Source organism: Anser anser (genome assembly GCF_964211835.1).
Source record: "Anser anser genome assembly, chromosome: 15".
Lineage (NCBI taxonomy): Eukaryota > Metazoa > Chordata > Aves > Anseriformes > Anatidae > Anser > Anser anser.
The window spans coordinates 15,020,702-15,038,489 of record NC_139736.1 but is presented as its reverse complement, the minus strand read 5'-3'; the positions used below and the strand labels follow the sequence as shown (position 1 = coordinate 15,038,489).

Here is a 17,788-nt window from a genome sequence, read left to right as displayed (position 1 = left end):
TAAAACAGGGGATTCAGCCAGAGCCAGGAAGCAGCAACAAGAAAAAAAAAAAAGAATAAAAATAAAAAAGGAGAGAAAGCAAAAACATCCCTGTGACGCTTGATTACAAGTATAGTTGCCTTTAGCTACAACTGCTAAAACTATAGCTAATGCTGACCTAGGAGGCAAAAAATGTCTGTCTGCTAGTTCTAGAGGGTACTGCACTGCATGGGCAGATAAACATTGTTTCTTATTATTCAAACTAATTAAAATTGGCCCTTGATTGCATAGAGAGGGTGCAAATTGATCGGAAATGGGAGTTAATGATAGATAATTTTCTTTTTTTTTGGTGATGCTCGTGTTTTTTTCCTTTTTCCTTACACAAGGCTTTTACAAGACTCATTAGACTGTAAACAGTTTTTGTATTGCAATCACAAATATATCATTAAGTTTTAGGATTTTCATGGAATAAATATGATAAAACTACCATTAATAGATCAGTAGTATTTTTAGTGGGGGAGTTTCGTGCCAACTGAGGACATTGGAGCCGAAATTTGATGCAATGGGAGCTAATGATGTTTACACGTGCATGTGATACCTTGTGGTTCTCGCTTTTGATTCGCTGACCAGGTCATGTGTCCAGTCTATATAAAGGAAATATGTGATGTGGGAGTTCCATTTGGATTTCAGAGGTCTAGATTTGATTAGTTTTATGAAGGTAGAATGTTATAATACTGTGCAATGCATTTTTTTTTTTTATTTCAAATTAACATGGCAGGATTAAGAAATTTGCTGTTGTTAATTCACAGTATAATACAATGAGATACCCAAGAATTTCCTGTCTTGAAACATATTGCAGCATATATATACTTCTTAATTAAGTGGTTAATTAGTACCAAGTAATTTTCATAAATATAACTATACATTTACATGTGTATGTATACATACAATTGGTACTTCTGTGAAAGGAGCAGACAAGGTAATGCAACAAGAAAGCTGGATTTATGTCTTTTTAGTGGAGACAGGATGGGGTGATCTACTTTTTTTCTAATTTGTGCTGTACTTGTCAAGTGATGAGAAAACAAGGAATACAGTATAGCTTTTGGGTATTTTTATAATATACATATAAGAATTGATTTTCTTTTTTTTTTCTGAATTTGTTTTCTTATTTTTCTCTTGTGATTTAAAAGCATTGTTACAAGAGAGACAAAAGATTTCCTACCTAATAACAAAAGCAGTGTACATGCAGGCATTCTGAACATACGTCTTCAAGCTTTTAGCTGAAAGGGAATATTTTATAAATTTTATGCACTTTTTCATGTCACTCTTTAAAAATATATACTGTAAACAAGCTAATATAATGCCGTGTCAGAATTCAATGTATTTTATTACGTTTAGTATTCCATATGAGGTCTTAAGTGGCACACACATCATCATTCTTAATTTTTGATGGCTGCCTATTGGGAATTCTTACCTTACCGTGGAAGAACCTATTTAGTTCCTGGAGGGTAGTTTACAACGTTGTTACAAAAATACGGTTTTCAGCTCAAGTTTGAGATGCATGGAAAACCTGTGAGCAGTGCTTTTTATTTTGGCTATTTATTGTTAAAACCTGTAAGTTATCAGTACGGTAGCAGAAGAAATTGTCATTGATTACTGGGCCTTAATTGTTTTTTATTCCATTAATGTTAGTGATCCCAAGTTTTGATATGCACGAACACTGTGATATTTAGTGAATTAAAAACATTGAAACTGTTGTGGCTTATTATTCTTAAACCACTATTGGTGATAATGCCTTTTATTTTTAAATATATGTTCTACTTTTGATTTTATAACAGAATTACTCCCATATAATGCTGAAATATTTAAACATGAAAACAAATATTTTGAGTCCAGTCCCACTCGGATACTTGTATGTGATATTTTATCTTTTCATCTGTTGTTGCTGAGTAATAGCCTGACATGTATGTGTCAACTAATGCCTTATTTTGACAATTAGCTACTGTAATAGTAGCTTTGAAAAATGCCTTATGCTAAAATGGTCTTTTTTTTTTTAAGAATGGCTGAATATTAATTTTGTTCCTTTTGATACCAGAAAATTAGGTCATGTTAAAGAATAGAGGGAAATGTAATTTTTTGATTGAGCAGTTGAGCCAATGGTCTTGCAAACTCAGACTACAAAGGAAGAATAAAACTTTGTGATCTCTAAAATGCTAAACTGGTATCATTTATTGAGCATGGTGAATTTTCACCACAGCAATTATAGATTTGTCAGGCGTTATGAAGCTAGTGCATGTAGTCTTTATTGAATTTTGTAATCTAATGTAGTGTTACAATACATAAAAACTTGAAGCCAATATCAGTATCGGTAAGATTTTTTTCTATATTTGCATTTTTCCTTTTGTTAGTATTTTAAACTATTTTTTAAAATGAAACAGAACACTTAAAGATACTGTTATGACTTTTGAGCTTTCTAGAAGAAAATCTATCTATAAAAATAACTGGAAATAAAGTAATTGACAGGAAATTAATCTGTAACAACTGCTTGAAAATATGTATTTGGTAGGATCTCTCACAGCGCTCATGTGGAACAGTATTGCTGTAGTATGGGCACTTTCACCATATTGTAACGGTGACAGATTTGTCTGTAAGTCTGCCTCCAAACCATGCAAGTCTTAGCTTATCTCAGTTTGAATTCAGTGTTGAGACACATGTATCTAAATCTTGGTAATCTCAAGAATGTACAGCATTTGTGAGCATGAATTATTTATTATTTTTCAGCCTTCAATTGCTTTATTATTTATGTACTTAACTGTTCTATCCATCTATCACAATCACATCTCGTGATAAAAAGAGCTTCCTTGTTTCTATAGGTCGGTATTTATGATGTGTCCACCGTTCTAAAGACTACTGTTAGTAATTCCTAAAGCTCTTAGGGAAGTGATTAGGGAGTCATGATTGCTCACAAATTGAGTCTTTTTTCTGCTTGACACTGATCCTGTGATAGTCTCCCCACTTAATCCTCACTAGCAATTTGCCTATAGTTGCAGCTAACAGGAGGTGATTAGAGGGGAGTTGCCTACTGCCTTTTTACTTCTGTTGTAGTAGCGTGTTAGACAGGGGCTAGTGAATCAAAGCTGTTTTCCTATTAACTCAACACCTCCTAATGCATTAGAGCCGGTTTTATCTAATAACAGTGTTCAGCTTCTAGTGCTATTTTAATGTTGTTTGGTGTTCCTATTAAAACATTGCAATGAGAATTTTTAAAAATAGAAAACAGTGTGAAACAGAATACTGAAAGATGAAAGCAAAATAATGAAACAAACAGATCTCATCTTTATCATTGTGTGCATGTAACCCTAACTAACATTGCTGACAATTTTCACTCTGCATCAATAAGCAAGTAGACCCTAATTTCTCTTTGCATTATTTAAATTGCAATCCTGGCGACAGGTAACTGATGTAGTACTTCAGAGGTGATGATACAATATGTTTACAAATGAGAACAGCATCAATGAGAAGGTGATAAGGAAAGTAACTTTTCCACGTATCAATGACAATGAAGAATAAGATGTGCCTGAGTAAAAAATTCATAAAATGTGTATTTTATTTTGACGCACCTGTAATACATATCAAGTATTAGTTGGCACGTATTTTATTGGTATGATGCAGAATATTCACCCTGAAGTCTACATTCCTTAGCATTTATGAATTTTATTTTAAATATTTAAAATACTTAGCATGGTGTTCTTTATTGCCAGAATTCCTCAATTTTGTAATTCATTAGTTTTAAAGAAACTATAATAATGGATTAAAAAGACCTCTTTAGTGACATACGGTCTCAAAATGTCCAATAGCAAGTTGACTTGGGTTTGTTTTTTGATGTCAGTGAATTAAGTGTCCTTTTCTAGGATTCGCAGCATGCATCAAGTACAATGCATATATATTGCATAGTGTTTCAACTGCAATTTCTTGACTTTATGGAGCCTACCAGTGAGGTAGGTGTTAAAGCTACATTTGTGTTACAGGCACTGTAAATAAGGTTACCATCAAGTTACAATTGCTAGTTCAAGTGCAGAAACACAGAGGTGGCAGCTAACAAGCACATCTCCTTAGTTCAGGAGATTGATTGAGGAGTAAGGTACAAAAGAGGTGGCATCTGTAGTTATTTCAAGGTTTATCTAACAATCTCTGTTTGTCCTTACAATTTCTTTATCGCCTTTCAATTGTTGGGGTTAACTTTGTTGATGATAAAGTGTTTTTTGTTTGTTTTTTACTTATGTATTTTACAGGATATAATATGAGCAGGTTATATCTTAACATGCATTAGCAAATTGAAGTAGAGTGCTAAAAATGTAGGAAAACACGTAGTAGCTAAGTGTTGGCTCTGACTTAGTCTGTTCATCCTGGTGAGAGTGACAGAAACATCAAAATGGTCACCTGCAATCACAGTTGCCTGTCTGATTTGATCGTGTAGGACAAGAACAAACAAAATTGCACAAAATTTTCTGCTTTTAGATTGTTGGGAGATTGGTTTATTCATAGTAGACACTTTTAGCTAGATAAATGCATCTTGATATACTGATGTCATAAAACGTAGGCACAGTGTCATAGGTTCTGGAATTTGTTCGAAGTGTATCATGGATTTTGTAGGTACATCTTCAAGCACACATCTTCTCTTAAAAACAACCAAGATGGCTTAGCTCTGTGTCAGAATGATATTTTCAATGCTTTTGTTTATTTCAGAGAAGTGCAAAGTATGAACAAATTCCATTGGCGTGCTTATGTCTCTTTTCACTTGCCTGGCAAAAGTGGATAGAACAGTAACAGTAGGTCACTCCAAAATCACTGTTCTTTGTTTTTCATTTCCCATACTGCTGTGTTCTTGTATGAAGCTGCCAGCTATATAGGAAAAAAAAACCACATCCCTGATAGAAGGTGCTCAAGCCAAAAATTCTTGTGTCAAATCCTTGGAAGCATTGGCCTGATCATGAAGAAATCCAAGCTGTAACTGAATTCTGTTATGGATCCCACTTTGCAGGAGGCTTTTGATGAAGAGGAACTCTGTTATCATTCAGTATTTACATTTTGTCTGTATTGTGCTATCATATTTTTAATATGAATATGCATGCAAAATGTACCCCATACGTTTCCATAAGCAAGCCAAGTAATAACACTTGTCTTCTCATCAGGGAAATGGAAGTCAGATGAAAAACTATGTTCTGATGTATGTTAGTTTGTGTTCCCTTTTCTATTTGGCAAATTTTAAACTTTAAAAATGAGATAAATTATACAATATAGAAGCTGCTGAGCGTCTGGTATCATTAAGCCATAAGCACAAAAATTCCTTTCAGAACTATTTCTGATTTTTTTTCATTTTTTTAAAGGTACTAAATACAGAACCGTAGAGATGTATATAGCCTCTTCATATGTTGCTCTAAGCTACTGCCTGTCAGGCCATCTCTCTTCCACAGCCATAACACTGCTTAATAGCCAGGCCTTTGAAGTCTGCTTTGTTTATTTTTGCAATTAGTGTACTTATTAATAAGTAAAATATGACCAATTAATCTTTTAAAGGACACTGAACAACAGTTTTCAGTTCCTTTTTTTTTTCTGTGCCATTTTCATAAGAAAAGGAGGTTCTTTGACTTCCTGAAATTCTGTTGAAACAGTTGAAATTTTAAATTTCCAGAGTTATAATGGCAATATATATATATATTTTTAATCTAATGAGCTATTAATTGTGATAGAACAAAACATTATTTTAGGGCTTTAAAACTTAAAGATAGTATTTATCTAAAAGGTAAACTTCTATATTTCAAGCCCTACCTGGTGTAATGAAGTACAACATTTCTCCTGAGGCATGCTGTGGGATCACAAGTTTAGGTGGAGGCACATCAGAGTGACTTCCAGTTCCAGGTAACCTGTCCATGTCCTCAGGCTGTGTCAGGATGAAAGCTATGGGCAGGCAGTCTCCTCTCCTGCAATCACTAGAAAGGATACCCGGGTGCATCGAGTACAAAAAGACAAAGACCACAGAGCGTGTTTCAGATCGAACCTGCCCTAGAACATGTCCAGAACCAGAGGAAATCACAACTGAAGCACAGCTCTATTTATGGTTGCAGGCACTCGAAATTCCTGAGATATATGGTATTGACGTGTAGTTTCTTTTCCATATATGTCAGTGAATCATCTGTTAGCACATCAATGTTATAGTTCCTTCAAAGTGCAGCTCCTTGCTTTACAGTGACTGTTTAAATAGCATTGGGATGTTTTATTTGCCTCGTCCGTGGTTTTAGGATAAAAATGTGGAAACCGGTAAGAGGGGGGAAAGCCTGCTTTGGTAATTTCCCCATGAGAAAACTTAGTTTGGTCTCTAAGGGTGAAATTGAATTGTTTCATGCTGAAGTACCGCAATTAATACAGATTAGGACAATCAGTGACCTTTGTTTGTGCATCTTCTTCTTTAATGGTCAGACTTTAGCGTACCTGATTGGACTTGGGTGTCAGGTCTTCTAAGGGTCTCATTTCTGATGAAAGGCTTTTACAAATCCCAGTGCAATGAGCAGTTCTGTCATTGGGCCCCAGGCTGTACCTCAGCAAAATCAGGTCTGTGGCATTCATGTTATTGCAATTTTGGGGATGGGGAGGGAGGGAAGGCTTCAATGAATCCAAAAATGATATGACTGACTAACCATGGCTTGTATTTTCAGTAATACTGGAATATATTTATAATCAAATTCTAGAGAATTACTATTCTTTTGAGCACATCTGAAGTTACAGCAAACCAAAGCATCTCTAGCACTGTTTTTTCTTTTATTTTGTCCTGTAGTAGAAAGAGCTCTGCAAAAGGCCAACTGAATCTTCTTTTGTATGCCCAATTAGTCTCTTGCATAGCTGCTTTCTGGGGAGAGTGGGAAAATCAGAGCCCATACCTCATTCACCTGTAAGGAGAAAAAAGATGTCACCGCAAATGACTAAGGAAGCCCCACCCTTCCTTGTACCTGATAGGTGTTCATTGAACCAAATCCTGAAAATCATCTGGGTGAAGCTAGCCTGTTTGCTTTTGGGTTAATTTAAGCTAAGTCAGTTTCCCAGTCTTGTTCACCTATATGCATTCACAGGGCTGGTACCTGCGAGTGCGCAGTGCAGTGGTTGGTGTGGGCAGTTAGAAACTGGATGACTGGAGCCATCTTTCAGAAACAGTATCTGCTCTACAATATTATCACTGAACTATGGCATTATTAAATAAAGGGAAGAAGAGGAAGAAGTTCATGGGTAATTCTGTGGTTTCTGGTACATTTTTATATACCCTGTTAGTATATTTAAAACCTATTTAAAAATACATACTGTGCTAGTATAAATGGAAATCAGGACAGCTCAGAACTGTGTTTGGAAGATTACATGTCCTGCACAGGACATTCTAAGTCCTTTCTAACTTAAATGGCAAAGATGATGGTTTTGGACAATGGCTAGCTGTTAGCATGTAAGTTATTTACTGGAGAATTGATTCTAGCTTTGTTAGAATGTCTGAGAATTCTAGCACTACATTTACTTCTTTTTTTTCTTTAAATAAGCTGGGATACATAATTGGATACACTATTCAATACTTTATTCTTCCTGAAATTATCTGTGGTTTGCTTGTGGAAGTGGATATATGTAAAAAGAGAAACAAAACCCCAAATAAGAAAGCAACATTGACAATGTAAGGCAGAAGTTATTCTGATAGTTATTACAAAACATTATTCTGTTTATATGAGAATATTGAAATTTCTAGAAAGTGTCAAGGATATTTTTCTTGCTTGAATATTATAGTATAGTTTAACAACCATAGAAATGTTAATTAATCAAATTTTTGTTGGGATTTAGCTATTTAAAGTAAAATTGTAGCAACCCCATTGCTTGTATTTTAGAGTGTCTTTTGTTCTTCTGGTCAAGCATTCTTCTTCAAAATTGACTACTATCAGATATTTCAGGGGCAAAGACTGAATAATAAGTAGGTAAGAGATAATATGCTTTTTGCAAAGATTTTACCTTCATCTTCTGCAGATAGATACTGATGTAAAGTATAAAATGTAATATCCATATGACATCTGGGAGTTTTTTTTCTTTTAAAAAGTGTAATTGCTTCTCCATGTCAACTTCATCCCCTTTGCTCCTTTCTGAGGTCTTTCCTTAAAAGCATCTGAGTTCTTTTATGAATTTTGAATTTCCCTGTATGTAAAAGTAAACCTTTTTTGTCTGACAGTCCATTTTTACCCCTTCTCTGACATACTATGTTTGTTGTTCGGTGTTGAAGAGAGAGAGGGAAACACATATTTACTATTTAGAATATTACTTCATTAAAAAGTCCTAAGCACAAGGCATTGTTAAAGAGGGATTACTTTGTGAAGAGCCAGCCTAAGAAAACAGAAAAGTTTATACAGTTAGCATGGCTATCCTAACAATTTTGTTTACAGAGACATCAAGGTTTGAATTTCCCATCAGCAATGAATCTATTTCTTTATGATGATAGAAAACATCAGATTTTAGCAGGGTGTCTAAATGGAAGATAATCATATCTGTAAATGCTTGTTGCCTTTTTCTTGAATACTTTGAAAAAATTACTTGGTTACAGTAGTTCTAATAAGACTTTTTATATACTTCTTTACATAGAACAGTAGAAGGTAAGTGTATTTATTTTGCTTCCTTGTGCATTGGTTTTGTTTCTTTCCTGAGAGACTTTTTTGGTTACCGTTTAGGTTGTGGGAAATTTGAGAGATTTGGCAGTGTGAAAGCTATAGGCAAAAATTGTTCTTCAACCCCGTCCTTTGAAAGTTTCCTGAAGATAGCAGGGCTTTGGGGATGTAATTCTGGCATTCAACTATACGACTGTAAGGCTGACGTAAAGAATTTTTCTTCTGTGATAGGCTGAATGAAAGTTTCTTGTGCCTGGATACAGGCACGTGAGAAATGTGTTGGTCTAAACCAAAATAAATTTGGTCTGCCAACTGAGCCAATAGTCTTTGGAGAACTGGTGTAACATGTGCCCAGTGAAAGATATTCCAAGTAAATGAGCAGTCATATTCTTAATTTTTTGTTTCTGAGTGCTTTAACACTAGATCTTCATGCCAAAAAAAAAAAAAAAAAAAAAACCTCTACTTTTTATACATACCACAAATGGAAAATGTGAGGATGTACAGTTGAGGAAAAAAAATAGAATCATGGATTATCTGTGTTGGAAGGGACCCACAAGGATCGTAGAGTCCAACTCCTGGATCCCCAGAGGACCACCCAAAAAATCAGACCATGTGTATGAAAGCGTTGTCCAAATGCTTCTTGAACCTGTATTGGATCTACCAAATGCATTAGAGAAGAGACTCTTGGCCTCTGAGAGCCATTGTGATCTCCAAAAATCCATTTAAAGTATTCCTAATACACTCCCTACTGGGGCTCTAATACAATCTCCTGTGGGTGTTTCCACAATCCACTGAGACCACCTCTTTTCTGGACTCACTGTCAGTCAGGTGGTGTGTCTGAAGCTTAATATAACTTATTCCATTACTGTGACAGTATATGCAGTAGCTTGCGTTTGCTCCACCAGCTGTCTTATTGTTCTGATAAAATATAAAAACAGTATCCACTTCAAAAACATAATAATGGCAGAATTCTGCTCCTTGATCATTCAATATGTTGTTTTATCAGGTGTATTTCTAACGTTGTGAAACTCAAGTTAGTGGAGGATAAAACCAGTGTACATTACTAAATGCACAGAACACGTATCTGTCTCAGGAGGTCTCTAAGTTAGAGTAGAAGCATTTAAGTAGTGCACTTGAAATCTTAACAGTCTAATCAAAGAGCTATTAGTAGTTCAGGCTTAATTTTTACAAAGACAAAGAAAAAGACAATAAACTATCAGAGAATGACCCTCCATAATAATACAACAGTTCAACTTGTTGTGTGCATAATTCCGTTATCTTCCTGCTTTTCTCTGCTGTTGTGCACTGCTCCCTTTGCTCCCTTATTAGGGGGTCAAATAATCGACGTCTCAAGTTATTTGCCAGGAAAAATATGGTGCATGATTGCCAGGGAACATGATATTGATATTGATGACTTCTTCCTCCTTACTCTAGGGTACATGTAGCTCTACTTTACATACATATTTTTAGCATGGTTTTACAAATTGATTTTTCTTAAATAGTCTGCAGTTTCCTTTCATATCAACATCCACTGTATATGGAGCATCTGATATACATTGGAAGAAATGGTGCATTTTGCGTTAGATGTTTTCTCTTTGTTGCAACTAAAATGGTTTTGAACAGTTCCAATATTTGCTCATCTTTTATTAGCCACGGATCTGTTGTTTTCAGCTTTCCAATGCTTGTGTTCCTGTAGGCTGGATATCATATCCCCACTTTGGAGACCTCTGGTAGCAACTGTTGCCAGCAGTTATATTCCTCCTGTCTATATAAAAATTGTAGTTATATCCCATAATTCTGTAACAGTAAGTAAAAAGAGATCATACTAATGACTGAGTAATTTATGCACCCCGTTTTCGGAAATGGGGCACATAAACTTTTTTTTTTTTGGTGACACTTAACAGGATCATGTCAACAGGTCTGTCCTTTTCAGAGAAATGAAAGGGACCTGGAGATTTGTTATAGAAGTCCCCAGAACTGTGTAGTAGTGCTACCTGTTATTTCACAGAGACATTAAAAATCATGCTCTAAATACCTGATAGAAGTCTATTCTACATAGTCTTCTGTTATTTTCAGAATACATTATATAAGGTTGTACTAGCAGCTTAGTACTTTGACCCGTCAGTGTTAAAAGTGACATGTATATTTTTGTAAGCATATCCAAGGCAGAGATGTAAGAGTTGCCTTTTCCTTGTTTGAACTCCCAAAGCATCTCTTCTGTATGTTAATAATAATAATAATAAATCATACCAGCTTGTTAGTACTTTAATCTTCTATTTATTTTTTTCATCAGATCAAAATATCAAAGTTGATTCTTTCTGCACCTATAGAGAGGAAGGTGACTATTTTGTTTAGAGCTGTCTGTTACATAGAGGGATAGCAGTGTATTCATATTATTGCGTGCCTTTACTACATATTATTACATGCCTTATATATATTGCAACATAACTACTTTTTCCAGGATCAGCTTTGTGTTGAATTGAAAGGCCTTTTCTGTTAACGGGAAGCATTATTTAGCAGTGCATTGAAGTTGGAATGGACATAAGATCTGTGACTCCTCCACCTTAATTTCTGTCTCAGCATTCAGGAAATAGAGTTAGATTTCCGTTAAACAGCAAGAAAAGCCTGTGTGTTGATGCAAAGCAGAATTGTTTTATCTCAGCCGTCTGTTCATTGTGGGAAACGATAGCATGGTAAGTAATAAAAGTAACAAATAACCATGGTGTCTGAGTTGTCAAAAGATATGTTTAATTTGCTTTGCATATAAGTTTGAATGTTCCAAGTTTGTGGATTTGGAAAGCACCTCACCATAAACTATCCAGAAGTTTAATTATCTTATTCTGTTACGTTAAATTACTTAACAGCTTCTTCAAAGATGCTGTTCTGCGTTTGAATAAATACAACATGCAAAAATGTGAAAATTGCTTTTAGTATGATACCCAAGTGGGAAATAGTGGCTTTCTGGTGTCATATTTTGAAGAGTTATTTAAAGATGCACAAAAGGACACTGTCACTCTGTTATTAATGTTAAAAATTGTTGATGCTTTGTGCAGTGTGTTTTTCTAATTAAAGGAAAGCTGTAGAGTACCATTTCCATAATCGACATGGGAACAGAAACTCAGCAAAATTCCATGTATTTGCAGTGAAGCTGCTCCTCAGCAACATAAAAATGGCTTTTATAGCATAAAGGCTGTAATTAGAATAAGTCAAATCAGTTGGAAATGATTAAAGCCAGAATAGGCTAAGCTGCCTTCTAAATATTTGTCTGGAGATTAGCCCTACTCTTACAGCCCCTGAGAAGCATCTTTGATTTACTTATAATGCTTGACATGGCAAAGATAATCCTGCAGAAGGCAAATGAACACAAATTTAGATGTGCTGTTAGGCTCTCTTTGTTGATTTGACAGGAGGCAGCATATTGGAAGTGATGTTAGAGAGAAATGAGTATAGGGTCACATTAGACAAATTGCTTAAAAAAAAAAAATCATCATCAATTTAAATTATTTTAAAAATGTACTCATTCTTTGAAGCTTTTAGGATGCACTTTAGAAGTCCATGTGGAATAATTTTCCGCAAGTCTGTGCGACAGTTGATGTGAGTCTCATTGTATTTTAAATTATAGTCCTGAGATGGAACTTTCTGCTTGTTGCTTGTCTGACATCAACTATTAAAATACAAGTAAAGCTTGACAGGTATAAATTTGAAGAAGAAAAGAGATTATGTAAGAAGATCAGAATTGTTAATATTAATCAGCTAGTTTTAGGAGAATGGTGATTTGCTATATAGAACAGTTCCAGTAAAAGAACAAACAAGCACACAAACAAAAACCAGACAGTGTGCAGCCAGTTTCTTACTGGCACCCCTTTACTGCACTTTTGATAGCCTGAGAAGAAAAGAGAGAGGGAACTAATGCAGTTGATAGATTGGAAGCATGGACTGGCCATTGCATTAACTTGTAGATTTAATGGCATCTGCAAAAAGTAACTATTATGAAAGCCAGCCTGTATTTTCAGATGATGAATCTCAGTATCAGTGTTAATGCTTGATTGCATATGGTGTAATGATACAGAGAGGTGAAAAATTGTGAAATACTGGAGGATTAGAAATTATTTTGAAATGTTTGATTTATGACAAGAATTTGACTAATTTGTACTTCATGTAGTTTTCCTCTCATTTATAATCTCAAGAACACCCCGAACTTTTTGTTTAGTTGGTGAAAATGTAATCAGTCTAATGTATTCTCTTACTGAATTTTAAACAAGACCATTAAAACTCCTTTAACGTGCTAAAGTAAGCTTCAGAGAGGGTTTCCATTTCATCTTTATTGAACTGAGGCTATAGCACTCTTTCCCTTAGCACCACAGTGAGAGGCTGTCAATAATTCAATAGCCATGGCCTTGATGGGCCAAGGCCTAACTTAGACTTTAAACAGAGCCAAGCAGCTTGTCAAAGTGTGATGTGCTGTCAATGCCTGACTGATCTATACTGCATGAGATGTATCCCTGGGAATAAAAAGAAAGCAATTTTAGAAGTAGGCCTAGTGTGAAGCACCTGTTTGTTTGGAATTTTTAATAAGGGAAGGTTGTGTTAGTAATGAAGTTCAATGAAGCCATTGAGTTTTTGGTTAGAAGACCCATGCTAAATTCCTGTCTAATAGAATTGGTGCGCTTCCAAGATCTTCAGGAAAAGGTGTCATGATATTTGTAAATATATAAGTGCCGTAGAGCAAGTTCACCAGGAGAGATACTTAAAAGCTAATAACAAGTAACTTTGCTTAATCCAAATTAACTATTTACATCTTTCAGTTTTCTTGATATATTAATGTTCAGTATTGCAGTAATGGTACTATTTGAAAGCCATTTGTTTTCACTTTTTTCCACACACCTAAACTGACATATATGATGCATTCATATAATTTCCAAATGCTCTGCATTGAATTTCCTTGTATTTTATAGTCCACTTGGAAGCTGAAAAATTACTTGTTTTTCTAAGATAATAGCTTAGGGAAAAAAAATATGGTAACTAATTGTATTCTAGTTCTCTTACATGTTTTATGTAAATGTATAAGCAGAATTATATCTAAGGTGCCTTTGAAAAGGTATAAGAAAGCTTAAATGAGACTTTCCCATATTTGTCTGAAAACAAAAAGCCAACATTTTTAAATGTGTATTTAATTGTTTTTAAAGCATTTTAATTTCACTCCTCCTGTTGCTAAGCTTCTCTTATGATAAGATTTACAGGAGAAAAGGAGAAAAGTAACACTCCTATTCTCATTTTAAATGCGTTTGTTTTGTCATCTTTTTCTTTACAAATTCCTGTTTTCTGAAGATTCCATATCTACAGAAAGTTTTATGAGACATGTATGTTCTCAGCCTTCAAGTAATGTTTTAACAGAGACATAAGAAACTACTAGAAAAATAAATGAGGCTATTTTAATGCTTTAGAAATGCTGAAAACTTGAGTTAATAAATTTGATGGTCATTTTTTTCATAAAACTTGGCTTATTTTAATTTTAAATAACTTTCTCCCTAAGTTCTCATTTTTCATAACGTTTCAGTTTTAGTGTTTGGTCTGTGTAGATGAGATTGTAACTTTCATCTGTTGGGGGAGAGGAGGAAACACAGCACAATCGTAGAATCAAAGAATATCCTGAATTGGAAGGGACCTAAAGGGATCATTCAGTGCAACTCCTGGCTCCACACAGGCCTACCTAAAAACTAAACCATATGTCTGAGTGTTGCCTAAACACTCAGTTCTTGAACTCTGGCAGGACAGAATAAAACATGATTGTTTCTCAAATAAGACTTTATTTTAATGATATGTGTGCCTCATGAATGTACACTAATTGTGCCCCCACTGAAGACTGTTGAATGGGGAGATGGTGAGATTTTCGTTAAAAATGAAACAATCAAAAAAGGTACAGTTCTTTTGCTATGTTGTTCCATAGCCTACTCAGTAAATGGTCCTCATCCGTTTCAGTGCAAAGTAAAACTGATTTGCTTAACCTACAACTGGGAGTCGTGTATATGCTAGGACTGCTGATCTGTGTGAGAGTTTGTTTTGATGCTAGTCAGTCATACTGTATATTGTCCAACTAGGCAACAATTTTTCATGAAACAAGCTTCACTGCCCTTCAATTTACCTACAGTGGTTGAGGTGCTGTGTGCTCATTGCACTTGACAATGTAGAGCAATTACACTGGTGCAACACTTCTTATGGCAACAGCATTTTTATTACAAAAATTTCGTGACAGACATGTCTGTGGCAGTATCCCAGATTGTGGGATATTTTTGATTCTCAGTGCATTACACAGAAGTAAAAAAAAAAAAAGCGAAAGCATCCATTTTTAACTTTTGATTTTGAAACATGTTGTACACCTTGATACTGTATTGCCTTGAGTGATGGGCTAACGACTGTGTGTGAGGTTGTTACGCACAATCATAAATGAGCTGAGGCTGAATTTGAATAAGAATGGATCCTGTATATAGTGCTGTGCACTGAATATAAGGATGGTGACTATATGTGATTGAATATTAACATGCTTGCAAAAATATTAATTTAAAGACACTCCGTTGAGATTGGAGTGAGATGTAGGGGCTTGGTGACTCGACGGGTGTTTATATTCTTTGCTTAAATGCTTAACTGGGCAAGTAAGATTTGGTTGGCTTTTAACAGAAGGTCTGTGGAAGTATTGGAACACCCTTCTTGACCAGACTATTCTTTGCTACTCTGAACTTAGAAGACACTCTGCAATGTATTATATGTTATCTGGGTATATATCTGTATCTGAATAGTTATGCCATGCATGTGACAGTAGCATTTGTTAGAATTAAGTTCTTCTAAAACCAGTTGGAGTAGTTGACCTTTGAGAATGTGTCCCTATGGGGTTTTCCCCCTCAACTGTGTAAATTAGTCAACAGGTACAGTGCAACTCTCACAAGCTTTTGTCAGTAGAAGTCTACTTTTTTTTGCTGACCATCATAATTTCTCTGTGTAGGAGAAGTAAGGAAGATTTTAGAATGAACACAAGATAGTGTGATCACTAACGTTCGTAACTGTGGATAACCTTGATTTTCAAATTCTATTGATGGCTTGTAGACATTTGAAATAAGGCTACTTATTAATGTGCATAACTTTGGGCACTTAATTTAGAAAGTACTGGGAAGGTTTCCCAGCTAGAGCTCATGGCAAGAGTGAGGATTGTTTCACTTAGGGACTATAGAAAATGACAGAAAGGTAAAGAACATACAACAACAACAATAACAAAAACCAATCACTTTATTTAATCAATATTTATTATGGCACAGATTCCAAAAGAGAATGGAAATACTTGCTGTGTTTGTTTTGTTCGTTTGTTTCCTTTTTTTTGTTAAGTATTTTATGTGTCTCAGGTGCTAGAAATACCAAATCAAAAGCTAAATATAGTGCTACATAAGTCAGTTTTCAGGCATGTTGATCTGCCAGCCTCAATTCTGCACATCCATACACTGTTTGGATTTCAGCATGTGTTTTGTAGTTGTTATGCATAGGTACCTTTTGCTAATGTAAACAGAAAAGAATCCATTAGGTTTTCTGATATTACCTTTCAATATAAAAGTATCCAAACCTTACAAATCAATTTATTTATTAGCTTTTATGTATGGAAGGAACTGCATTTTTTGGAATCCTGGGTGTAGAAAACAGCCTTGCTTATTGTACAAAATCATTAGAAGCTCTGTATCTGGGAAACAGAAGAAAGTCGAATGGCTAGGTGAAAGTGAATAAAAATGAGGAGACTCACAAACTGCTTTTGCTCCAGGGCTGGTTTTAATGAGCTTGTCCCTAATGAGTTGTCCCTGCAACTAGCTTCAGGCCTAAACAGATGAGGCAGGGGTTCTGCTAAATTTTTGATGGGATTTGCACTGGTTTTATGAGAAAGCAAGCAGTAGAGAGTGCTAAGTTGTGTCATGAATCTTTTACGAGACTGGATTGTTGTCCGTCTTGTCAATGGGGATTGTACGACCTGATTGCTAATAGAAGACATGCCACATGCTTGTTGTACTGACAAACTTGAATAAATCAGGCAGCATATATGTCAAGGAAAGATTTGGTTTGTCAGGAGCAGGAACTTGACGACCAATAAATGAGGTTTTCTAAAAATTCCGATCACTGCGCGTTATTGAATTAGATTATTGAATGGTGTTGTTTGCAACTAGGTATAGACATTTGCAGGAACAGACTGTTTCTGTAATAGAGCTTACCATGGACCATTTTATGTTGTTGTAATACAAAGTTAGATTTAAAAGAAATCAGTCATTTTTTGATGCTTTTATGTTATAAGATTTGTATTGCTAGATAAATTTTATTTTTAATTTTATGGACTTTTGTTGGTATTATAGTAGCAGGTTTTTTAGCTCCAGGAGTAAGAGAGAACTTTTGTTGAAAATCTCTCAATTTGAGAGATTCTTTTTCATGTTTCAAAAAAGTCAATTGTTAACATGAAAAACTGTCCATAAAAATATTTCTTCTATTTGACTCATCCATCAATATTTTCCTGGTGGCTTAGAAGGTTAAAAAATGCTTATCCAGCAACTTCTATTGTATGTAGTAGAGTGCTTTTTTTCCTTCATCTGTATGTAGAGATGCATTGCACCCACATTGATCATATAATGCATATAAATTGGCCTTACTTTCCTTAGCTGCTTCTATTGAACTCACACCAACTTTTGGTAAGCAGGCTGTAGTATGAATATTTGTTTAAGTTTAAAGTCTAGTACTTTTTCACCATGTAAGTGTTGTTCAGAAAGTATAGGAAAAAATTAATTTCTTTGAAAATTGACATTTTGTAGATAAATTAACTTCTAAAGCTGTTCCTCAAGTGTAGATCGAGTCCTTATCTTATATTTCATTTCCTGTAAAATATAAATACAGGTCAATGGTGGAAGGAAGATAAGTACATAATTTTTTGTTTTACAAAACTGAACTAAAAATTACTTGTGTGGAAAAAAAATAAAATCATTAACTAGGATATTATTCTTGTAAAATGATGTTTCTCCTTAAAGTTTATCAACTGAATAACAGTTGCATTAGAGATTTGGGATTTTTTTTTTCAACTGTAAATAGCAGAAACTCATTAATCAATGAATTCAAAA

General features: G+C 34.8%; 1 protein-coding gene across 21 annotated transcripts in view; it reads left to right on the top strand.

The window, feature by feature from the left end:
- The window catches only part of RBFOX1 (RNA binding fox-1 homolog 1), an 875,363-nt gene that overhangs the window by 666,243 nt on the left and 191,332 nt on the right, over positions 1–17,788 (top strand). Inside the window, exon 1 of one of the 21 annotated variants that reach the window (XM_083800065.1) lies at positions 6–11,350. The exons of the other annotated variants lie outside the window; for them this stretch is intronic. Coding sequence (XP_083656191.1) covers positions 11,348–11,350 — 3 coding nt within the window. The 5' untranslated portion in view covers positions 6–11,347. Of the gene's footprint in view, positions 1–5; positions 11,351–17,788 lie in introns of those variants that run through there. 21 annotated transcript variants of the gene reach the window in all.